The sequence below is a fragment of the Scyliorhinus torazame genome, chromosome 5 (genome assembly GCF_047496885.1).
Source record: "Scyliorhinus torazame isolate Kashiwa2021f chromosome 5, sScyTor2.1, whole genome shotgun sequence".
In the NCBI taxonomy this organism is placed as follows: Eukaryota; Metazoa; Chordata; class Chondrichthyes; order Carcharhiniformes; family Scyliorhinidae; genus Scyliorhinus; species Scyliorhinus torazame.
This window is the reverse complement of record NC_092711.1, coordinates 141,672,560-141,697,801: the sequence shown is the minus strand read 5'-3', so window position 1 is coordinate 141,697,801 and position 25,242 is coordinate 141,672,560. Positions and strand designations below refer to the sequence as shown.

Sequence of the window (25,242 nt, the reverse complement as noted above, 5' to 3'; positions counted from 1 at the left end):
TTACCGGAGGAGATCAACGGATTGGTCAGATGGGCAGATCAATGGCAGATGGAATTTAACCATGAAAAGTGCATGATGATGCACTTTGGAAGGAGTAACATAACAAGGGAGCATTCAATGAATAGCAGGACACTAGGAAGTTCAGTGGGATCTTGGGGCGCTTGTTCACAGATCCCTGAAGACACTGGGCAGGTTAATAGTGTAGTTAAGATGGCACACGGGACACTGGCCTGTATAGAATTCCTACAGTGCAGAAGGAGGCCATTTGGTCTGCACCAACCCTCTGAAAGAGACCCTACCTAGGCCCATTCCTCATCCCTGCTCATCCTCAGACACTAAGGAGCAATTGTTTTTATCATGGCCAGTCCACCTAACCTGCACATCTTTGGACTGTGGGAGGTATCCCATGCAGACATGGGGAGAAAGTGCAAACTCCACACAGACAGTCACCTGAGGCTGGAATTGAACCTGTGAGGTAGCCGTGCTAATGCCTGTGTCACCATGCTGCCCTGCAGTTGTAGCATAGATTATAAGAGCAAGGAGGTTATGTTGGAGCTGTATAGGACTTTGGTTAGGACACAGTTGGAGTACAGTGTGCAGTTCTGCTCACCCCAGTATAAGAACAATGTGTTTGCACTAGAGAGGGTGCAGAGGAGATTTACCAGGATGTGGCCTGGGATAGAGTATTTTAGCTATGAAGGGAGGCTTGATAAGCTCAGGTTGTTTTCTATGGAGCAGCGAAGGCTGAGCGGGAACTTGATTGTGGTGTATACGATTATGAGGGACATGGACAGTGTGGATAGAAAGCAGTTGTTCCCTTTAGTTGAAGGGTTAATAACAAGAGGGCAAAATTTTAAGGTGAAAGACATGAGGTTTCAAGCGGGTTTGAGAAAAACAGTTTTCACCCAGAGGGTGGTAGGAATCTGGAATGTGTCACGTGAGAGTACCTTTAAGAAATGGGTGTTTATAAATGGGTGTGTATATAAATATCTATAGTGAGAGTACCTTTAAGAAATGGGTGTTTATAAATGGGTGTGTACATAAATATCTGCAGTGAGAGTACCTTTAAGAAATGGGTGTTATACTGCAGTGATGTCAGAGAGTGGGTGGAGCTGGGCTGTCTGTCAGCTTTTTACTTTCGCTTTAGGCTTTTTGCGGCAGGGTGGGTTTTTGGTTTGATTTTAGTTTTGGAGAAGCTGCAATCACAGCAGGATGTGTGTGAATCTCTGCAAGCTTATGAATGTCCATTTGCTGATTTCAACGTGGTAACTGTTCCAGATTCGGAATCCTACTCAACATCCGCTTCATGAACCCAGCATCGTCCCAGTTTGGAGCATACACATTCACTAGCACCACCCGGGCCCCCCGCAACCTGCCACTCACCATAACATATCGACCCCCTTTATCCGCCACAATACCCGCCGCCTCAAATGCCACCCGCTTGCTCACAAAGATTGCGACCCCGCTGTTCTTCGCATCCAGCCCTGAGTGGAAAACCTGCCCCACCCATCCTTTCCTCAGCCTAGTTTGATCCGCGATCTTCAGGTGCGTTTCTTGTAGCATGGCTACGTCTGCCTTTAGCCCCTTTAAGTGCGAAAATACACGGGCCCTCTTGACCGGCCCATTCAGGCCTCTCAAGTTCCACGTGATCAGCCTGGTCGGGGGGCTACCTCCACCACCCCCCCCCCCCCCGCCGCCCCCCCCCCCCCCCCCTCCCCGCCCCCGTGCCGCCACCCCGCCGACTAGCCATCTCCTTTTTTAGGCAAGCCATGCGCCTCCTGCACACTCCAGCCCCCCAGGCAGAGGCTCCCCGCCCCGACTCTCCCCTTTAACATCTATTCCCCCTCAGTCAGCACAGCAACATCCCAGCCCCCCCCCCCCCCTCCCCCCCCATTGCACTCCTGTCAGCTGACTCATGCTGACCCTGGCCGCTCCCGCCTCCACCACCAATCCCCCTGTGAGTTCCCCTTACCAATCTCCAACCCCCACCCCCCCACGTAAGTGGGGTAGAGAGTCCCCGCCCTACACCCCATGTGAACAGAGAAAGAAAAACAAAACAAAGTACCATACACCCAAACCCCCAGCTTCAGGTGCCACCCCCACCATTTCGCGGGTAAACCGCGCTCCCTGTCTGGGCCGACCCCACCTCCTGTGATGCAGCTCTTCCCAACTGCGACCTCGCCCAAAGCCTCGAGGGCCCAGGGCAAAGGGGCCACAAAAACACAAGAAAACACTGGGGAAACCCCAACATAAGACCGCCACCTCCTCCTCCCCCCCCCCCAACCAACAGCCCCCACAACATACTGCAGTCCATTAACTCGAGTCCAGCTTCTCATTCTTGATGAAAGTCCACGCCTCGTCCGGCGTATCGAAATAGTGCTGCCAGTCCTGATATGAAACCCACAGCCTCGCCGGTTGTAACAGCCCAAACTTCACCCCCTTTCCGTGGAGGACCGCCTTGGCCCAGTTGAATCCCGCACGCTTCTTGGCCAGTACTGCACTCCAGTCCTGATAAATATGGATCTTGGTGTTCTCCGACCTGCTGCTTCGCTCCTTCTTCGCCCAGTGCAGGACACACTCCTTGTCGGTGAAGCGGTGGAACCTTACCACCATAGCCCTCGGCGGCTCGTTCGCTCTCGGCCTCCTTGCCAGGACTCTGTGCGCCCCATCCAGCTCCAGGGGCCGCGGGAAAGCCCCCGCGCCCATCAGCGTACCCAGCATCGTGGTCACATACGCCCCAGCATCCGACCCCTCCACGCCTTCAGGGAGACCCAGAATCCGCAGGTTCTGCCTCCTCGACCTATTCTCCAGCTTCTCCTGCCTTCTTTTGTGCAGCACCTCGTGCGCCTCCACTCTAACCGCCAGGCCCAGAATCTCGTCCTCATTATCAGAGGCCTTCTGCTGCACCTCCTTGATCGCTGTCCCCTGCATCTTCTGTGTCTCCACCAACCTTTCAATCAACGCCTTCATGGGGGCCAGCATCTCCGCCTTTAAATCCGCAAAGCAGTTTCTTAAAAACTCCTGCTGCTCCCGTGACCACTGGGCCCACGCTGCCTGATCCCCGCCAGCCACCATCTCGCTTTTTCGTGCCCGTTCTCTCTTTTCCAAAGCCGCTTTTTTAACCGCCCCACTCCTGGTCCACTCCATACAGTGCTGGAGGACCCTCACTGTTTCCTTCCCACACCGGGAATTGTCGTCAAAGTGCCGTTGGAGCTCCTTAAAAGGGCCCAAAAGTCTGTTATCGGTGGGAGCTGCCGACCGTGCGACCTAACTAGGCATAGCTGCAACCGGAAGTCAATAGTTAGAGAGTAACTAAGATGCACATGAGAGGGGGTTCTCCCCTGGGGTGCAGGACGGTGTGAGCATTGTTCAGGGGGCCAGCGAATCACTCACATATGTTCTGGTCCTGCCCCAATTGGGTTCAACCTAGATTGGGTTCTGGATCTAATTTTTTGAGACCATGTTGGAGATTGTTGAGATGGAGCTGGAGCCGAGTCCACTAGAGGCGATCTTTGGGGTGTCAGACTCCCCAGAACTCCTTGAGGGAGAGGGCTGATGTGTTGGCCGTTTCCTTGTTCATAGCTCAGAGGCGAGTCCTGCTTGGGTGGAGGTCGGTGATACCGCCCAGGGCCTCGGCGTGGTTGGGAGACCTGGCAGAAGTCTCATGGCTTCAGGTTGAACATGGGCAAGGAAACCTCCTGCTGAGTATCACGTACCAGCTACCATCAGCTGATGAATCAGTACTCCTCCATGTTGAACACCACATGGAGGAAGCACTGAGGGTGGCATCGGCCCAGAATAATAATAATAATCTCTTGTCACCAGTAGGCTTCAATGAAGTTCCTGTGAAAAGCCCCTAGTCGCCACATTCCGGCACCTGTTCGGGGAGGCTGGAACAGGAATTGAACCTGCGCTGCTGCCTTGTTCTGCATTACAAGCCAGCTGTTTAGCCCACTGTGCTAAACCAGCCCCTGTGCTAAACCAGAATATGCTCTGGGTGGGGTACTTCAATGTCCATCACCAAGAGTGGCTTGGTAATGCCACCACAGACCGAGCTGGCTGGGCCCCAAGGGTCATAGCTGCTAGACTGGGACTGCAGCAGGTGGTGAGGGAACCAACAAGTGGGAAAAACATACTTGACCTCATCCTCACCAATCTGCCTGCTGCAGGTGCATCTGTCCATGACAGTCTCGGTAGAAGTGACCACCACACAGTCCTTGTGGAGACAAAGTCCCGTCTTCACATTGAGGATATACTCTCCATTGTGTTGTGTGGCACTACCACTGTGCTAAATGGAATGGACTTTAAACAGATCTAGCAACTCAAGACTGGGCATCCAGGAGGTGTTGTGGGCCATCACCAGCAGCAGAATTACATTCAACCACAATCTGCAACCTCATGGCTCGGCTTAGCCCCCACTCTACGGTGATGATCCTTGTGTAGTCCTCCTAGATGACTAAAAGTCATAGTGTTGACAAAGAACATCAGACTATGTATTTGAAACAAAACTAGTTTACTTTACACTACTTCAAATGGTTCCCACACTTTACTAAGTGTACACACTTTACAATAGCTAATAAAACAACAGTATTAAATCTATGCACAGAAATCTATATCTTTCTAATACAGCTAACACACTACCTCGACCTTTCACTAACCTTCTCAACCTTCTCCCAGAATTCCCGGCGATACCGCCTTTTATATGACTTCTCTGGTGCCATCTAGTGTTGAGATACATGAACATCATCTTGTTAACCCTTTACACTCCTTGCATATCATTACAACATTAACCCAGGATTTTAACCCTGACTGCACCAAATACCTATAATACAATATATCTGAAATACACTCATCACTGGGCTCATTGTCCCAAGTGTCGAATTGATTTGTAGAAATCCTGTGGTGTTCTCACTGGGACAGGCACCTATTAATATGTTTTGAAAAATAAACTACTTGTTTATGTTTTCGCAGTGGCTTCAAAAGCTTGCAACACAGTTAATGAAATGGGCACAAACTGACACATAGCCTTAAACTAATACAGAAATTACAGTCATTTCAGATTAAAATTTATCATCCGTGTGTATAAATTCAGTGCATAAAGATGATCAGGGTGTAAATGTTGAGAGAGCGAATTACAGCATGACACATTCAATGAATACATGTTTGTAAGTAATAGGAGTTAAAATAACTAAAGAACTATGAAAACTGACCGGAGAACTTAAACTCTTTTAGGTTCACAAACCAAAGGTGGTTATATACTGTGACAGAAAGTGACTGCTTCTTTCCAGAAACTACAAGTTAAAGGTTAAACTAATTTAAGGCACACGGTCGAAGGTTTGAAACCTCACAGTTGTTTTCTTCACACAACAGGGCCTCGAACGGAAGTGTAACTTAATTTTCAGTGGCTGGGGAACTAACGGTTCCAGACCATAGCTCATCCAACCTTTATGGGATTTGCAGCAGTTGCTCTGTAATTAGACCGTTAAAGTGTAACTTTGTCCTGGTCTCAAGCCATGTGATGTATTTCACTTGTCCACTTTGGCAAGAAGAATAGAAAATCAATATTCTTGTGATCTTATGAGATGAAGTCCCATCTTCACACGGAGGATACCCTCCATTGTCCTGTGTGACACTATCACTGTGCTAAATGGGGTAGATTCAGAACACATCTCGATAAAAACAGGGTACCCATGAGGTGCTGTGGGCCATCAGCAGCTTAATATTCAACCACAACCTAACCTTATAGGCCGGCATATCCCTCACTCTACATTGGGAGCACACGAAGCAAGTGTGGAATACAAGGGAAGTAGAAAGAAACTTAAGCAAGGAGTCTGGAGGGCTAAAAGGGGTCATGAAAAGTCATTGGCCAGCAGGATTAAGGAAAATCTCAAGGCTTTTGAATTTTAATAATCTTCATTGTCACAAGTAGGCTTACAATAACACTGCAATGAAGTTACTGTGAAAAGCCCCCAGTCGCCACATTCCGGCGCCTGTTCGGGTACACAGAGAGAGAATTCAGAATGTCCAAATTACCTAACAGCACATCTTTAGGGACTTGTGGGAGGAAACCGGAGCACCCGGAGGAAACCCTCACAGTTACAGGGAGATCATGCAGACTCCGCACAGACGGTCATCCAAGGCGGGAATCGAACCTGGGACCCTGGTGCTGTGAAGCCATAGTGCTAACTACTATGCTACCATGCTCCCCATATATAATACATATATAAAGAGCAAAGGGGTAGCCAGGGAGAAGGTTGACCCACTTAAGTACAGGGGAGGAAATCTATGCGTGGAGTACTTTGCTTCAGTATTCACCAAAGAGAAGGACTTGGTGGGTGATGAGTCTGGGGAATGGTGTGTCAATAGTTTGGGTCATATTAAGTTCAAAAAGGAGGTACTGGGGTCTTGAAAAACATGATGGTAGACAAGTCCCTAGGATCTGATGGGATCTATCCCAGAATACTGTGAGAGGAAGGGAGGAAATTGCTGGGGCCTGGAGATAAATCTTTGTATCCTCACTGGCGAGAGGGGAGATCCCAATGGATTGCAGAATAGCCAATGTTGTTCCTTTGTTTAAGAAGGGTAGCAAGGATAATCCAAGTAATTACAGGCCGGTGAGCAATACGTCAGTGATAGGGAAATTATTGGAGAGGATTCATTGGGATTCAATTTATTCCCACTTGGAAATAAGTGGACGTATTGGTGGGAGGCATCATGGTTTTGTGAAGAGGAGGTCGTGTCTCACGAACTTGATCGAGTTTTTCAAGGAAGACAAAGATGATTGATGAGGGTAGGGCAGTGGATGTTGTCTACATGGGCTTCAGTAAGGCCTTTGACAAGGAATCTCATGGCAGATTGGGACAGAAGGTGAAGTCGCACAGGACCAGAGGTGAGCTGACAAGATGGATACAGAAATGGCTCCATCATAGAAGGCAGAGGGCAGTAGTGGAAGGGTGCATTTCTGAATGGAAGGCTGTGACTAGTGGCGTTCCTCAGGGATCAGTGCTGGGACCTTTGCTGTTTGTAATTGTATAAATGATTTGGAGGAAAACGTAACTGGTTTGATTCGTAAGTTTGCGGATGACAAAAGGTTGGTGGAATTGCAGATAGCGATGAGGACCGTCAGAGGATACAGCAGGATATAGATCAGTTGTAGACTTGGGTGGAGAGATGGCGGATGGAGTTTATTCCGTACAAATGTGAGGGAATGCATTTTGGAAGGTCTAATACAGGTGGGAAATATACAGTAAATGGCAGAACTCTTAAGACTATTGATAGGCAGAGGGATCTGGGTGTACACGTACACAGATCACTGAAAGTGGCAATGCAGGTGGAGAAGGTAGTCAAGAAAGCATACAGCATGCTTGCCTTCATCGACCGGGGCACTGAATTTAAAAATTGTGAAGTCATGTTGCAGCTTTATAGAACCTTAGTTAAACCGCACTTGGAATATAATGATCAATTCTACCAGAAGGATGTGGAGGCTTTGGAGAGGGTACAGAAAAGATTTACCAGGATGTTGTCTGATATGGAGGGCATTAGCTATGAGGAGAGGTTGGAGAAACTTAGTTTGTTCTCACTGGAACGACGGAGGTTAAGGGGCGACCTGATAGAAGTCTACAAGATTATAAGGGGCATGGACAGAGCGGATGGAAGTTTTTTCCTAGGGTGCAAGGGTCAATTACGCGGTGGCATAGGTTCAAGGTGCGGGGTGCAAGGTTTAAAGGAGATGGACGAAGCAAACATTTTGAACAGAGGGTGGTGGGAGCCTGGAACTCGCTGCCGGGAGAGGTAGTGGAAGCAGATACGATAGTGACATCTTAAAAAATACATGAATAGGATGGGAAGAGGGATATGGTCCCCGGAAGCACAAGGGTTTTAATTCAGACGGACAGCATGGTCAGTGCAGGCTTGGAGGGCCGAAGGGCCTGTTCCTGTGCTGTAATTTACTTTGTTCTTATAAGACTGGAGGAGCCGGGGATGTTCCTCATGTTTAAATCTCTCAGCAAAAGGCAGTGAAGCCCACACATGAACTGAGGAGTCCACAGTTTTGAGGTCTTAAAGGAAAGTTTTTTTTCAAAAATATTTTAATTACAACAAGCTGCAGCCCCTCTCCCCACCTCACTCCGTTCACGAGCTGAAACTTTACAGCTAGCAAAGGTAACCCCCCCACCCACGGTGTATGCTCAAAGAACAAAAACAAACTACGCCTTCCAACCCATACCGGCTACGGATGAGCAACCAAAACCCAACCACCTGACAACACTTAAACTCCCCCAGGGGATCATATATTCCCCATTCCGTTGCCCTGCTCCCCGCCCCCCCCCCACCCTGACAACCATATCCACCTCAACAGTTGGATAACGAACTGGCTAACCGATAGAAGTCAGAGAGTGGTGGTGGATGGCAAATATTCAGCCTGGATCCCAGTTACCAGTGGTGTACCGCAGGGATCAGTTCTGGGTCCTCTGCTGTTTGTGATTTTCATTAATGACTTGGATGAGGGAGTTGAAGGGTGGGTCAGTAAATTTGCAGATGATACGAAGATTGGTGGAGTTGTGGATAGTAAGGAGGGCTGTTGTCGGCTGCAAAGAGACATAGATAGGATGCAGAGCTGGGCTGAGAAGTGGCAGATGGAGTTTAACCCTGAAAAGTGTGAGGTTGCCCATTTTGGAAGGACAAATATGAATGCGGAATACAGGGTTAACGGTAGAGTTCTTGGCATTGTGGAGGAGCAGAGAGACCTTGGGGTCTATGTTCATACATCTTTGAAAGTTGCCACTCAAGTGGATAGAGCTGTGAAGAAGGCCTATGGTGTGCTCGCGTTCATTAACAGAGGGATTGAATTTAAGAGCCGTGAGGTGATGATGCAGCTGTACAAAACTTTGGTAAGGCCACATTTGGAGTACTGTGTACAGTTCTGGTCGCCTCATTTTAGGAAGGATGTGGAAGCTCTGGAAAAGGTGCAAAGAAGATTTACCAGGATGTTGCCTGGAATGGAGAGTAGGTCTTACGAGGAAAGGTTGAGGGTGCTAGGCCTTTTCTCATTAGAGCGGAGAAGGATGAGGGGCGACTTGATAGAGGTTTATAAGATGATCAGGGGAATAGATAGAGTAGACAGTCAGAGACTTTTTCCCCAGGTGGAACAAACCATTACATGGGGACATAAATTTAAGGTGAAAGGTGGAAGATATAGGAGGGATATCAGAGGTAGGTTCTTTACCCAGAGAGTAGTGGGGGCATGGAATGCACTGCCTGTGGAAGTAGTTGAGTCGGAAACATTAGGGACCTTCAAGCAGCTGTTGGATAGGTACATGGATTACGGGAAAATGATATAGTATCGATTTATTTGTTCTTAAGGGCAGCACGGTAGCATTGTGGATAGCACAATTGCTTCACAGATCCATGGTCCCAAGTTCGATTCCAGCTTGGGTCATTGTCTGTGCGGAGTCTGCACGTCCTCCCCGTGTCTGCGTGGGTTTCCTCCGGGTGCTCCGGTTTCCTCCCACAGTCCAAAGATGCGCGGGTTAGGTGAATTGGCCAATGAGAAATTGCCCTTAATGTTCAAATTGCCCTTGGTGTTGGGTGGAGGTGTTGAGTTTGGGTAGGGTGCTCGTTCCAAGAGCTGGTGCAGACTCAAAGGGCCGAATGGCCTCCTGCTGCACTGTAAATTCAATGATAATCTATGATTAATCTAGGACAAAGGTTCGGCACAACATCGTGGGCCGAAGGGCCTGTTCTGTGCTGTATTTTCTATGTTCTATGTTCTAATCCCAAACATACAACAGATACAAACTGCAGCCCCTCTCAAACCAACCCCTCCTAACCATCCCCAATAAAGTCCCAATCAAATCAATTTAATCAAGTCCCAGTCCAGGGACCTGAGGACAAAAATCACATCCAATATTCCTCGTGTCAGCACTGAGGGAGTGCTGCACTGTCAGAGCTGCTTTCAAATAAGATGTTCAACTGAAGCCCTGTCTGCCCCTCTCAGGTTCTGTAAAAGTTCCCACAGCCACTATTGTGAAGAAGAGTTGGGGAGTTATCCCCGGTGTCCTGACAAATATTTATCCCTCAATCAACATCACCAAAATCAGATCTGCTCATTGTCACATTGCGGTGTGTGGGATCTTGCTTTGTGGCAATTTGCTGCTGCGTTTCCTAAAACAGTGACGACACTTCAGAACCACTTTGGCACATGCTGTGGTTGTGAAAGGCGCGACAGAAGTGAAAGTTTTAAATTGAAGATTGATGTTATCTGATCCTTAATAGATTTCAGCCATCCCCAATTGACCATTTAATAAATTTGCTTTGGTTCGGACAAGAATTTTAACCAATTAAAGAAAAGGCAGAATTCTCTGGATATTACATTTTAAAAGTTTATTAAAAGAAAAAGTTTTACTGAACAACTTGAAGACACGTTTACAACTTCATGCAGGTGATCAGTCTGCAGAAGCGTAACCCTCCCTGGCTCCTTCTTTGACAGTAATTTCCTTGGAACTCGGCCGCGAGAGTTTTCAGTACTTGGTCAGCAAGGAAGACCTTCGGAACGTCGACTTTTATCCCCAAAGTGACCATTACCTCATGTCGGTGTTGGGCCTGTTGTAACATGACCATTGGCCAATTGGGCACTAGTTTCAAACAAACAAAGAACAAAGAAATGTACAGCACAGGAACAGGCCCTTCGGCCCTCCAAGCCTGTGCCGACCATACTGCCCGACTAAACTACAATCTTCTACACTTCCTGGGTCCGTATCCTTCTATTCCCATCCTATTCATATATTTGTCAAGATGCCCCTTAAATGTCCCTATCGTCCCTGCTTCCACTACCTCCTCCGGTAGTGAGTTCCAGGCACCCACTACCCTCTGCGTAAAAAACTTGCCTCGTACATCTACTCTAAACCTTGCCCCTCTCACCTTAAACCTATGCCCCCTAGTAATTGACCCCTCTACCCTGGGGAAAAGCCTCTGACTATCCACTCTGTCTATGCCCCTCATAATTTTGTATACCTCTATCAGGTCGCCCCTCAACCTCCTTCGTTCCAGTGAGAACAAACCGAGTTTATTCAATCGCTCCTCATAGCTTATGCCCTCCATACCAGGCAACATTCTGGTAAATCTCTTCTGCACCCTCTCTAAAACCTCCACATCCTTCTGGTAGTGTGGCGACCAGAATTGAACACTATACTCCAAGTGTGGCCTAACTAAGGTTCTATACAGCTGCAACATGACCTGCCAATTCTTATACTCAATGCCCCGGCCAATGAAGGCAAGCATGCCGTATGCCTTCTTGACTACCTTCTCCACCTGTGTTGCCCCTTTCAATGACCTGTGGACCTGTACTCCTAGATCTCTTTGACTTTCAATACTCTTGAGGGTTCTACCATTCACTGTATATTCCCTACCTGCATTAGCCCTTCCAAAATGCATTACCTCACATTTGTCCGGATTAAACTCCATCTGCCATCTCTCCACCCAAGTCTCCAGACAATCTAAATCCTGCTGTATCCTCAGACAGTCCTCATCGCTATCCGCAATTCCACCAACCTTTGTGTCGTCTGCAAACTTACTAATCAGACCAGTTACATTTTCCTCCAAATCATTTATATATACTACAAAGAGCAAAGGTCCCAGCACTGATCCCTGTGGAACACCACTGGTCACAGCCCTCCAATTAGAAAAGCATCCCTCCATTGCTACCCTCTGCCTTCTATGGCCTAGCCAGTTCTGTATCCACCTTGCCAGTTCACCCCTGATCCCGTGTGACTTCACCTTTTGTACTAGTCTACCATGAGGGACCTTGTCAAAGGCCTTACTGAAGTCCATATAGACAACATCTACTGCCCTACCTGCATCCATTTAATTGGATCTTTAATTACTGACACCATCTTCTCTCATTACCTTAGACAGGAATACAATTGAACTGTTTCATACAGTTACTTTAATTCCTTATTCATACAGTTTCAAATGTTGAGGCTAATCAGAGTTGGAAGGTCTCTCTTGCTGCTGCATTTATCCTCATTGCACATTCTTTATATACACAGCAATTTTACATTTTTACAACAAATAAAACTCAGGCTTTTACTATAACTACTGGTTCATTATTGTTTCATTAATTGTAACTTAATTAAGGATCACCACGTATTTCATCATCTGTTGCAGACTCATAGCTAATTAATATAATATTTAATTAATGCAAGATACACTGGTTCTCTACTGAGTAGTACCACACTCCGTATACTTCACCCGGTGTCTATGTCTGTGTATTGAATGTCCTGTTTTTTCATGTATGGAGCAATCTGTCAGGACTGCACGCAGTACAATACTTTTCACTGTACCTCGATACATGTGACAATAAATCAAATCCAATCAAAGAGACAGTTTCTTACTCGTCTTCAGATTGAACAATGAGCCTTCTTAAAACTTATTCATTCATGGGAGGTGGGTGTCACTGGCTGGGCCAGCATTTACTGCTCATTCCAATTGCCCTTGAACTGCATGTCTTGCGAGGCTATTTCAGAGGGCACTTACAAATCAACCACTACATTGCTGTGGATCTGGAGTCACGTGTAGGCCAGGCCATGTAAAGAGAGCAGATTTCCTAAAGAACATGAGTGAACCAAACGGCCTTTTACAACAATCGACAATGTCAACATTAGACTTTTAATTTGAGGCTTTTATTCAATTTCAATATCTGTCGTAGCCAGATTCGATCTCAGATCCCCAGAGCATTAACCTGGGTCTCTGTATTACTAGCCCAGTAACAATACCATTACACCACTGCCTAGCCCACATAGACTTGGCAGAATATGATGTCTTATAAATTCTCAAAATTATAAAGTAATTTATTTTTTCAAACAAATTCTGATAGCTCTGCAGTTTCTGGAAACATTTTGGTCGATGGTGTTATATTTTGAAATAAAGATCTAGTCTTTACAATATAATTAATTAATATACCAATTCACTAATGATAATCAATGTTCACTACTGAATAATCATTAATTTAATTATTGTTTTTTGCTATGAAATCAATACATAGTCAATATAGAAAAGGTACAGAAGGTGAAATGGCTGCAGGAAGCCACGTGTTAGAGGTATAAAAGGGCTGTCTTGACCTTGTTACTAATGACAGTGAATACACTATGAAAATAACAATTTTGAAACTAAATGTGATTACAGCTTCCTACATTACAACAGTGAATATGTTTCAAAAGTACTCCATTGGCTTTAAAACACTTTGAGGTCCAGTGGTAGTGAGAGGTTTTATAGAAATGTACACTTGTTCAAATTGTCTGCAATCTCGGATATATTACACTCGGTGTCCTCACCAAAATCATTGATAAAGATTGAGTCTTAATTTTGTGTAATAACATCGTTGACACCATTTTGATACTCTGTGAAACCCAGACACATCATATGCACAGCTTTTGCTGTGAAACACAGCGTGTTGTGACTTGGAATGCACTGTCTATAAATTGTGCTGAAATCTTATTGCACTGTAACTTCCAAAAGGGATTTTGATGCATTCTGAAAAAAAAAATGAAAACAAATCGAACAATGAGATTAAATGGATCGCTGTACAAAGCGCTGGCATAGGGAAAATGGGCCAAATAGACTTCTCCGTGCTCTAGGAGCCTTGTGTACATGTAAAACGAGTGGTAACGACCTGGAATCTACTGCCTATGAGGGTGGGAGATGCAGAAATGAGGAAAGGATTTCAACAGGAAATTGGATGGGCACTGAGAGAAATAAACCTATAGGGATTCGGGGACAGAACGGGGCAATGGACAGACTGGCTTGCTCCACAGAGAGCAGACATGGTATCAAAGGGCTGAATGGCCCCATTCCCCACCGTCCAGATGCTGTGATCTCAGGAGAGAAATTCAGCTGCTCCAGTCGCTCCAGCTAACTGGAGTCCCTCATCCCTGGTGCCATTCTTGTAAATTTTCACACTAACTTCATTGCAGTGTTAATGTAAGCCTACTTGTGACAATAATAAAGATTATTATTGTAAATGTCCTCCACAATCTAAGAACTTCACATCTTTCCTAAAGTGTGGGGCCCATATATAAGGTTCCATTCCAGAGGGATGGAATTGAAAAACACGGAGGAAACGTTCAACCTGTTTAGAGCCAGGGTTAGACTACACTGGGAGTCTCTGTCAACATTGGTCATCTCCATTAGAAAAAGGAAATAGAGGTACTGGAGAAGCTGCAACAAAGGTTCAAAATATACAGAACTGAGAGCATTTAACACTCAGGAAAGGATGGGGCTGCTTTTTTCTGGAAAAGAGAAGACTGATGGGTGACCTGATGGAAGTCTTTAAGATTGTGAAGGGATTCAATAATCCAACAGGAATTTCAGTAGAAACCTCTTTACAAAGCGAGTGGTGAGAATGTGCAACTTGCTACCCCAGCGAGTGGTTCAGGTGAACAGCATGAATCCATTGAACAGGAAGCTAGATACATACATGGGGGAGAATGGAATAAAAGGAGATGCTGATGGGAGAGATGTAGAGGGGTGGGTGGAGGATTATGTGGAGCATAAATACTGACACAGACCATGGCTAACCTCAGCCGGTATGGGAATTTAACCTGTGCTGTTGGTGTCACTCAGCACAAACCAGACATCCAGCCAACTGAGCTAATCGATCCCCGTGTAAATCTGTAATAATTGCTTAAATATTACTGATTGTCTGTCTCACACCATACTATTTAATGTAGTTTCCCAGTGCACCTCAGACAACTTGCCCCTCATACCCGGATAGTTTCCTTCTGTGAGAAGCACCAAGATAAATTAAACAAAAGAACCATGTAACCACCATAGCCCATCTTCATGGCAATGTGGCATGGATTTTGGGGTTTCCAAACAGAAATAGTAATGCAATATCTTCTAATCTCCAAACACCCTTTCACTCTTTGATCCTTGTGAAATGCGAAACCAGATATTCGCAAGAAGGCTCAGAGAGAATCAGCCCACTGGAGGCGAAGTCGTGAGACTGGTCAGTCCAGCAGAAAGAAACCCTCTGACCATCCCCATTGACCAACAGAATGAACAAAATGCAGTCCTGGATGTAATTGAGAACAGAAACAATAACAGCAGAATCCAATCCCTGTAATCAGTTGTGAACTTGTTGGTGTCTCAGAAGGTGCGATGAAGTGGGCAGCATGGTGGCGCACTGCTTAGCACTGCTGCCTCACGGCGCCGATGTCGCAGGTTCGATCCCGACTCTGGGTCACTGTCCGTGTGGAGTTTGTACATTGTCTCCGTGTGGAGACAACTTCTCCCCGTGTTTGCGTGGGTTTCGCCCCCACAACCCAAAGATGTGTAGGGTAGGTGGATTGGCCACGCTAAATTGCCCCTTAATTGGAAAAAATTAATTGTGTTCTCTAAATTTATATATTTAAAAAAAGTGCGATGAATTACAAAACCCCTTCACACATTGAGGGCAGGTGAATGGCCTCTCCCCAGTATAAACTCCCTGTTGTGACTGCAGACGGCATAACCGAGTGAATCGCGCAAACAGACATAAACGGGTGTGAGATAATCGGGATTGTGGAGACATGGCCCAAGGGTGACCAGGGATGGGAACTGAATATATTCAGTATTTTGGAAGGACAGACAAAAAGGAAAAGGCAGTGGAGTGGCAGAGGAAATTAATGCAATAGTGGGGTAGGATATTAGCACCAATAATGTGGAATCTGTATGGGTAGAGCTGAGGAACACCAAGGGGCACGGAAATTAATGGGCATCGTATATAGACGCCCAAACTGCAGTGGTGATGTTGGGAATGGCCTAAAACAGGAAATTAGGCTGACTGTAAATGTTCCTACAGGTACGTCAAGAGAAAAAGATTGGGGAAGTCAAATGTAGGTTCCTTACAGTCAGAAACAGGAGAATGTATAATAGGGGACAAAGAAATGGCTGAGCAAATAAATACATATTTTGGTTCTGTCTTCACAAATGAGGGCACAAATCAGACACCAGACATGTTGGGGAACGCAGGATTTAGTGAGAGGGAGGAACTGAAGGAGATCAATATTAGTAGAGAAATGGTGTTGGGGAAATTGATGGGATTGAAAGCTGATAAATCCCCAGGGCCTGATAATCTGCATCCCAAAGTACTTAAAGAAGTGGCTCTAGAAATAGTGGATGCATTGGTGGTCATCATCCAGGATTCTATAGACTCTGGAACAGTTCCTGCAGATTGGAGGTTGGCTTATGTAACTCCACTATTTAAAAAGCGAGATAGAGAGAAAAAAGGGAATTATAGACCAGTAAGCCTGACATCGGCAAAATTCTAGAATCCATTATCAAAGATTTTAAAGCAAAGCACTAAGAAAACATGGCATGATCGGGCAGAGTCAGCAAGGATTTATGAAGGAGAAATCATGCTTGACAAATCTACTGGAATTCTTCGAGGATGTAACTAGCAGAGTTGATGAGGGGAAGCCAGTGGATGTGGTATATTTGGACTTTCAGATGGCTTTTGACAAAGTCCCGCGTAAGAGATCAGCGTGTAAAATTAAAGCACATGAGATTAGGGGTAGTGTGTTGAGATAGGTAGAAAATTGGTTGGCAGACAGGAAACAAAGAGTAGGGATTAATGGGTCTTTTTCAAATTGGCAGGCAGTGACCAATGGGGTACTGCAGGGATCGGTGCTAGGACCCCAGATATTCACAAGATATATTAATGATTTTTTAAAAAAATTTAATTACCCAATCTTTTTTTCCAATTAAGGGGCAATTTATCGTGGCCAATTCACCTACCCTGCACATCTTTGGGTTATGGGGGTGGACTCACGCAGGCACGGGGAGAACTTGTCTCCACACGGACTCAAAACAAGAAGGCAGACTACTGGCTGAATGGCCGTAAATTAGGAGAGAAGAATGTGCAACGAGACCTGGGTATCCTTGTACACCAGTCACTGAAGGTATGCATGCAGCTACAGCTGGCGGTAAAGAAGGCAAATGATATGCTAGCCTTCATTGCGAGCGGATTCGAGTACAGGAGCAGGGATATCTTGCTGCAATTATACAGGGCCTTTGCGAGACCATACCTGGAATGGTGTGTGCAGTTTTGGTCTCCTTATCTGAGGAAGGATGTCGTTGCTCTAGAGGGAGTGCAGCGAAGGTTTACCAGACTGATTCCTGGGATGGTGGGACTGATGTATGAGAGATTGAATCAGTTAGGATTGTATTCGCTGGAGTTCAGAAGAATGGGGCATCTCATAGAAACCTAAAATATTCTAACAGGACTTGACAGGGTAGATGTGGGAAAGATTTTCCCGATGGTGGGAGTGTACAGAACCAGATGTCGCAGTCGGAGGATACGAGGTAGACCATTTAGGACAGAGATAAGGAGAAATTTCTTCAACCAGAGAATGGTGAGCCTGTGGAATTTGTTACCACAAGAAATAGTTGAGGCCAATACATTGTATGCCTTCAAGAAGCAGTTGGATATAGCACTTAGGGTGAAGGGTATCAAAGGATATGGAGGGGAAAGCGGGATTAAGTTATGGAGTTGGATGATAAGCAATGATCAGAATGAATGGCAGAGCAGGTGCTAAGGGCCAAATGGCCTCTTCCTGCTCCTATTTTCTATGGTTCTATGTAATCCCTTCCCACACTAAGAGCAGGTGAATGGTTTCTCCCCAGTGTGAACTCGCTGGTGTCTCAGCAGGGTGGATGAATCAATGAATCCCTTCCCACACTGAGAGCAGGTGAATGGCCTCTCCCCAGTGTGAACTCGCTGGTGTGTCTGCAGTTTGGACGAATCAATGAATCCCTTCCCACACTGAGAGCAGGTGAATGGCCTCTCCCCAGTGTGAATGCGCTGGTGTGTCTGCAGGCTGGATAATTGAGTGAATCCCTTCCCACACTGAGAGCAGGTGAATGGCCTCTCCCCAGTGTGAACTCGCTGGTGTCTCAGGAGGGTGGATAAATCAATAAATCCCTTCCTACAATGAGAGCAGGTGAATGGCCTCTCCCCAGAATGAACTCGCTTGTGTGTCTGCAGGTTGGATAACCAAGTGAATCCCTTCCCACACTGAGAGCAGGTGAATGGCCTCTCCCCAGTGTGAACTTGCAGGTGTCTCCGCAGGGCGGGTGAATGAATGAATCCTTGCCCACACTGAGAGCAGGTGAATGGTCTCTCCCCAGTGTGAACTCGCTGGTGTGTCTGCAGGGTGGACAACCGAGTGTATCCCTTCCCACACTGAGAGCAGGTGAATGGCTTCTCCCCAGTGTGAACTCGCTGATGGATCCGCAGGGTGGATGAATCAATGAATCCCTTCCCACACTGAGAGCAGGTGAATGGCCTCTCCCCAGTGTGAACTCGCTGATGTTTCCGCAGGGTGGATGAATCAATGAATCCCTTCCCACACTGAGAGCAGGTGAATGGCCTCTCCCCAGTGTGAATTTGCTGATGTTTCCGCAAGGCGGATGAATCAATGAATCCCTTCCCACACTGAGAGCAGGTGAATGGCCTCTCCCCAGTGTGAACTCGCTGATGTCTCTGCAGGGTGGTTGAATCACGGAACGCTTTCCCACACTGAGAGCAGGTGAACGGCCTCTCCCCAGTGTGAATTTGCTGATGTCTCAGCAGGGTGGATGAATCACGAAACGCTTTCCCACACTGAAAGCAGGTGAACGGCTTCTCCCCAGTGTAATTTTGCTGATGTCTCTGCAGGCTGGATAATTGAGTGAATCCTTTCCCACACTGAGAGCAGGTGAATGGCCTCTCCCCAGTGTGAACTCGCTGGTGTCTCTGCAGGTTGGATGAATCAATGAATCTCTGCCCACACTGAGAGCAGGTGAACGGCCTCTTCCCAGTGTGAATGCGGCGATGAATCTCCAGCTCAGATGGGAATCTGTATCCCTTCCCACATTTCCACGATTTCTCCATGTTTTGGGTCGACTCGTGTCTCTCCAGATTGGACATCAGTGGAAGCGTTGTCTACACACAGAATATGTGCACTGTCTCTCCTCACTGTGAATGGTGTGATGTTTTTTTAGGCTGTGTAACTGGTTTAAGCTCTTTCCACAGTCAGTTCACTGGAACACGCTCACTCGGGCGTGTGTTGTGTGCTTTTCCAGTCACACTCACGTTTAAAATCTTTTGAAGCCGACAGATCGGACAAACATTTCTCCTTCTTGCCGATGATATTCAGAGCCCGATGATATTCAGATCAGAAGGAATCGAGTGAGTTTGTCACATCGAGACGTGATGTTTGAGATTTCTGTCTATAATTCCTCCTCTTCTGATATCCTTTAAAAACAATTTACAAAAGTCATCGTTGTTATTACAGGATAGAAATTCAGAACAGACAATTCTAGTTCCTATGGGACATTATTTACACTCTTGTTCTCCAAAAGCTGTAAATCTCCATCCCACACAATCTCCCTCCAGTCTCACCCTCCCAATTCTCCTGAAGGTGCTGATTCAGGCTGATTGACAGATCCAAGCTCAGCTCACTGCCTCCTGACCAGCACCCAGCGATTAGAATTGGAGCAAGAGTAGGCCATTCAGCCCACCGAGTCTGCTCAACCATTCAATGAGACCCTTGGCCGATCTACCTCAGCACCATTTTCCCACACGATCCCAATATCCCTCGATATATTCAATATCTAGAAACCTATCAATATCTGTCTTTTCTTTTAACAAACAATTTTATTGAGGTATTTTAGGCATATAGAAAAAGTGATATTGTATAGTACAAAAAAAGTCAAGACACAAATTAAACATAGTGCAAACCACAGTTCTGTTCACACAAGGACCTGCCTCAATATCCCCCTACTCTACTCTAGCCCCCACCCCACCCGACGCTTATCCTCTGCGAAGAAGTCAATAAATGGCTGCCACCTTTGGGCGAACCTTTCAAGGTGTACTTGACTTTCTCTAGGCCAAGAAAGCTTGTCATGTCCGATAGCCATACCTCAGCCCTCGGGGGCTTTGAGTCCCTCCATGCTAACAGTATTCATCGCCGGGCTACCAGGGAAGCAAAGGCCAGAGCGTCGGCCTCCCTCTCTTCTTGGACTTCCGGATCCTCCGAAACCCCAAAGATTGCCACCTCCGGGCTCATTACCACCCCAGTTTTCAATACCCGGGACATGACATCTGCGAATCCCTGCCAATACCCCCTGAGTTTAGGGCACAACCAGAACATGTGTACATGGTTAGCCGGCCCTCAGGCGCATCTAGCACACTTGTCCTCCAGCCCGAAGAATTTGCTCATCTGGGCCACCGTCATGTGGGCCCGGTGCATGACCTTAAACTGGATCAGGCTGAGCCTGGCGCATGTGCGGTCGTATTTACTCTGCTCAGGGCTTCTGCCCAGATACTGTCCTCCATCTCTCCCCACACCCCCCGAGCTCCTTGTCCCACTTAAGCTTCAGGTCCTCGGTCTGCTTATCCTCAGCTCCCATTAGATCCTTGTAGACGTCTGAGACTCTACCCTCTCCCACCGCTCCCCTAGAAACTACCCTGTCCTGCCTCCCCTTCGGCGGGATATGTGGGAAGGACGGCACCAGTCTGCGTAGGAAATCCCGCACCTGTAAGTATCGAAAGTCGTTCCCTCTCATCAGCCCAAACTTCTCCTCCAGCGCCCTCATGCCTGGAAAGCTCCCTTTCAGGAACAAATCCCCCATCCTCACAATCCCCGCCCTCCTCCACAGTCGATACCCCCCGTCCATGTTCCCCGGGGCAAATTGGTGGTTGCCGCAGATTGGGGTCCACACCGATGCTCTTACCTCCCCTACATGCCTCCTCCACTGGCCCCAGATCCGAAGAGCCGCCACCACTATCGGGCTGGTGGAGTTCCGTGCTGGCGGAAGCAGCAGAGGCGCCGTGACCGGGGCTGCTAAGCTAGTGCCCCTACACGAAACAGCATCAATATCTGTCTTGAACATACCTGATGACTGAGGCTCCACATTCCTCTGGGGTAGAGAATTCCAAAGCTTCACCACATCCTTGAGTGAAGAGATCCCTCCTCATCTCAGCTTTCACTCTATTTTCCTACCTGTTCCCCATAACCCTTAACTCCATTGTCAATAAAATATCTGTCAAACTTGTGCTTCAATATATTCGATGGCCCCCAGATACAACTGGTCCCTGTGGAAGAGAAATCCAAAGACTAACAACCCTCTGAGGGAAGAGATGACTGGAAATATATAACGTAGCTACAGTCTTATATTACGAGAAATAACAATACATTTACTTTATTACAAAACGGTAAATAATATATCTAACCTGTACCATGTAACAACACTGGACATATCTCTGTCCATTATTAATTTAATTGCCCTGAAATGTCAGCCATCTCCTGGGGAACTCACCCCTTTAATTGTGAACATTAGGAATGAGGCAATCCTTTTTTGAAATAAATTTAGAGTAGCCAATTATTTTTTTCCAATTTAGCGGGGCCAATCCACCTACCCTGCACATCTTTGGTGTGAGACCCACGCAGACATGGGGAGAATGTGCAAACTCCACACGGACAGTGACCCAGGGCCGGGATTCGAACCCTGGTCCTCAGCGCCATAGGCAGCAGTGCTAACCACTGTGCCACGCCCCTCCCCAGAGAAACAAGAATTGTCTGTTCAGAATTTCTATCCTGGATTGACAGTGAAGACTTTTTTCTTAAATTACAAAAAAATTAAATTTAGACTACCCAAATCTTTTTTCCCCCCCTGATTAAGGAGTAATTTTAGCGTGGCCAATTCACCTACCTGCACATCTTATTGGATTATGGGGCCAGACCCACGCAGACACGGGGAGAACGTGCAAACTCCATACGGACAGTGGCCCGGATCAAACCACTGAGCCACCGTACCTGCCCCTATAGTGATGACATTTATGAACTCCTTTTACAGGATATTGCAAGGGGAGGATTTACATATGGGAACTCAAATCAAACTTCGCATCAAGATTTAACAGAGTCACTCCATTCATCAGGACCTGAATATCATTGGCCCGTGAATGTGGAAGAAGAAATGTTTGTCTGTTCTGTCTGTAGGAAAAGATTTTCAAGATCAGTGTGACTGAAAAAAAAACCGATACACACACGACTCGGGTGAGAGTGTTCCAGTGAACTGACTGTGGAAAGAGCTTTTAACCAGTTACACAGTCTGAAAAAACATCACACCATTCCCACAGCGGGGAGACCGTACACGTGCTCTCTATGGGGACAAGACTTCAACAGATCGTCAAACGTGGAAAGCAACAAGGACACCAGCAGCATGCTGAAACCATGGAAATATGGGGACTGTGGGAAGGGATTCAGATCCACATGTGAGCTGGAGACTGATCACCATCGTCATACCGGCGACAGACCATTCAGGGGCAGCACGGTAGCATTGTGGATAGCACAATTGCTTCACAGCTCCAGGGTCCCAGGTTCGATTCCGGCTTGGGTCACTGTCTGTGCGGAGTCTGCACATCCTCCCGTGTGTGCGTGGGTTTCCTCCGGGTGCTCCGGTTTCCTCCCACAGTCCAAAGATGTGCAGGTTTATTGGATTGGCCATGATAAATTGCCCTTAGTGTCCAAAATTGCCCTTCGTGTTGGATGGGGTTACTGGGTTATGGGGAAAGGGTGGAGGTGTTGACCTTGGGTAGGGTGCTCTTTCCAAGAGCCGGTGCAGACTCGATGGGCCGAATGGCCTCCTTCTGCACTGTAAATTCTATGTAATCTATGTAAACCTGTTCTGAGTGTGGGAAGGGATTCACTCAGTTATTCCAGTGAGGGTTTATCCTCGAGGTGGGCAATATCATCGTTCTTTTTCTTTTTGTGCTGAGAGGGGTTGCCCTGCCAGAAGTGAGCTGGTGAATGAGAGTGAGATGGGGGCTGCAGTTGTTGAACCAGTTTTGGCTGGTTTTGTCTGGGTCAGAGCCGGGGGGCGGGGTTTGGTTTCAATCTGTGCATCTGGGTGGGGCGTTGGCAGGAAATGGGGGTAGGACAGAGGGGTTAGCTTGCTGGTGATGACTTTAGAACTGTTTTTGTTTTACTCTCAGGGTGTGTGTGGCAACCATCTTGTGTGGGACCCTTGGCCTGTACTTTTTGAAGATTTACTCGATCGTCCCTCACGGTGGAAATGGCTGATTCCATGATGGGGAAGTGGGGGTGGGAGACCCCGGATTTGGCTGGTCACCTAGAATGTAAGGGGATTGGGTGGAACAGTAAAGAGGTTGAGTGTTTTCGCTCAATGAAAGAATCTAAATGCTGGTGTGGTGCTCTTGCAGGAGACTCACTTGCAGGTTAGAGATCAGACCAGGGTGGCACGGCAGCGCAGTGGTTAGCACTGCTGCCTAACAGCACCGAGGTCCTAGGTTTGATCCTGGCCCCGCATCATTGGCTGTGTGAAGTTTGCTCATTCTCCCCATGTCTGCATGGACTTCGCCCCACATCCTAAAGCTGTGCAGTTTAGGTGGACTGGCCACATGAAATTGCCCCTTAATTGGAAAAAAAAATAATTGGGTACTCTAAACATATAGAAAAGAAAATAGAGATCAGACAAGACTGCGGAGGGGTGAGCCAAGTGTTTAACTCGGGCTTTGACGAAGGGCTCGAGCTGATGCAATTCTAATCAATAAACAGATTCCTCTTTCGGTCATTGGGCTTGTTGCGGACACTAATGGGAGATACATGGTGGTCAGCGGGTCTTTGGCGTACATTTTGTGGTGCTGGTGAATGTCTATGCCCCTAACTGGGACGATGGGCGGATGGTAGCCCAGTGGTTAGCACGTTGCTTCACAGCGCCAGGGACCCAGGTTCAATTCCCGGCTTGGGTCACTGTCTGTGAGGGGTTTGCACGTTCTCTCCGTGTCAGTGTAGGTTTCCTCCGGGTGTTCCGTGGGTTTATTATTGTGGCAATAATAAAGATTATTATTATGTGGCATTTGTGAAAAAATTGTTGGGATCCATCCCAGACCTGGATACAGATCAATTGATTCTTGGAGGGGACTTCAATTGTGTTCTGGATCCTAAATGGACTGGTCCAACCCCATTCAACCTCTACAATATCACAGAAAAAGGAATGAAACCAGGCGGACCATCCGACATCGACCCAGGCACCAGAAACGACAATGGGAAACCCAGCAAAAGATTTTTTTTAAACTGTTCCCATCAGCAGATTGTAAAAGGATTACGGGACACAGATTTAAGGTTGTGAACAAGATCTACAGGGGAGATAGGAGGTAGTCATTTTGTACAGATCTGGAACTCAATGCTTACACACAAAGGTTGATAATCTCCAGGTCCTGATAACTCGAATGGTGGTGTCAGAATTTGATGTGAGGATTGGTTGTGAGTTTCCTGTCTGCAAATCCCTTTCTAATCCCCCATGAAATAAGTTTACATAGGCATCACTGTCAGTCCAGAAATGTAATTGAGGAAAGAGAAATATTTCTCCTGGTTTGAATTTGCTGTGTGTAAATCCTCCCCTACTAATCCCTGTAAAAGGAGTTTCCAAAATTAATCACGGTCAGTCCAGGAAAGAAATCCACTACATTCTCCCCTCCTGCTCCCTGGTCCACGATGACCACTCATGCTCCCCTCTGCACACTGACCCGCGTTGTCATCAGCAGTCCCCTGATTTGAGAGTGATGTTGACTCAGGGTTGCGAGTTGCTGCCCTGGGTCTTCATGTGACGGAACAGAGCTGCAGAGCTTTGGACACATGGGTCAGGATGTCCAATGATGCAGTGAAATCCGGAGAGCAGGATTTGCTTCCTTTTCTTTTCATCTCTGCCAGAGCTTTGCATCAAGAAGACATTGGGACTCAAAGACTAATGCAGTTTGATGGACAAGTTGTCTCCATTCTGAACAATGGGGAACAAGCTCCTCCCACTCATTGAAACATCGCCCCGATAAAGACGGAAAATGCGCATGCGCCCTGATGCACATCCAATAAAGATGGCGGCTGTTAACTCGAGCCGAAATGAGGAGTTGCAGTTCTGCTCGGTACAAACTGGGTCCCGGAAATGGTTTGCGGCTCACAACAGCTTTACACAACGTTTCCGCCCATCCCCGCGATCTCTCGCTCCCTCATATTGTTAAACGCCTCTTACCAATTTACGATCTGAAAAAGACGTCCTTCTCCTTCGCCATTACCCACACTGCGCATGCTTCAATCACAGCCTGGCCCCGCCCCTCATTCACTCCGATTAGTTGGAGGACCAGCCGCCCTCACTTGGTCCTCCAGACCCGCCTCGTCTTACTATTGGTCGGGACCTACCATCAATCAC

General features: G+C 47.0%; 1 protein-coding gene across 2 annotated transcripts; it reads right to left on the bottom strand.

Moving 5' to 3' along the window:
* Positions 1–10,365: 10,365 nt before the first annotated feature.
* On the bottom strand, positions 10,366–25,118 carry LOC140419843 (uncharacterized). 2 transcript variants are annotated; one of them, XM_072503890.1, is made up of 3 exons: positions 25,066–25,113; positions 20,913–21,112; positions 10,366–19,270 (listed from the first exon to the last, which is right to left on the bottom strand). In XM_072503890.1, exon 3 carries the CDS (start codon positions 18,941–18,943, stop codon positions 17,630–17,632), a length of 1,314 nt encoding a protein of 437 aa, XP_072359991.1. In that variant the 5' UTR covers positions 18,944–19,270; positions 20,913–21,112; positions 25,066–25,113; the 3' UTR covers positions 10,366–17,629. The 2 variants fall into 2 exon arrangements, with proteins under 2 accessions (XP_072359991.1, XP_072359990.1); XM_072503889.1 differs by lacking the exon at positions 20,913–21,112 and having other exon boundaries at positions 25,066–25,118.
* Between the last annotated feature and the right edge of the window lie 124 nt (positions 25,119–25,242).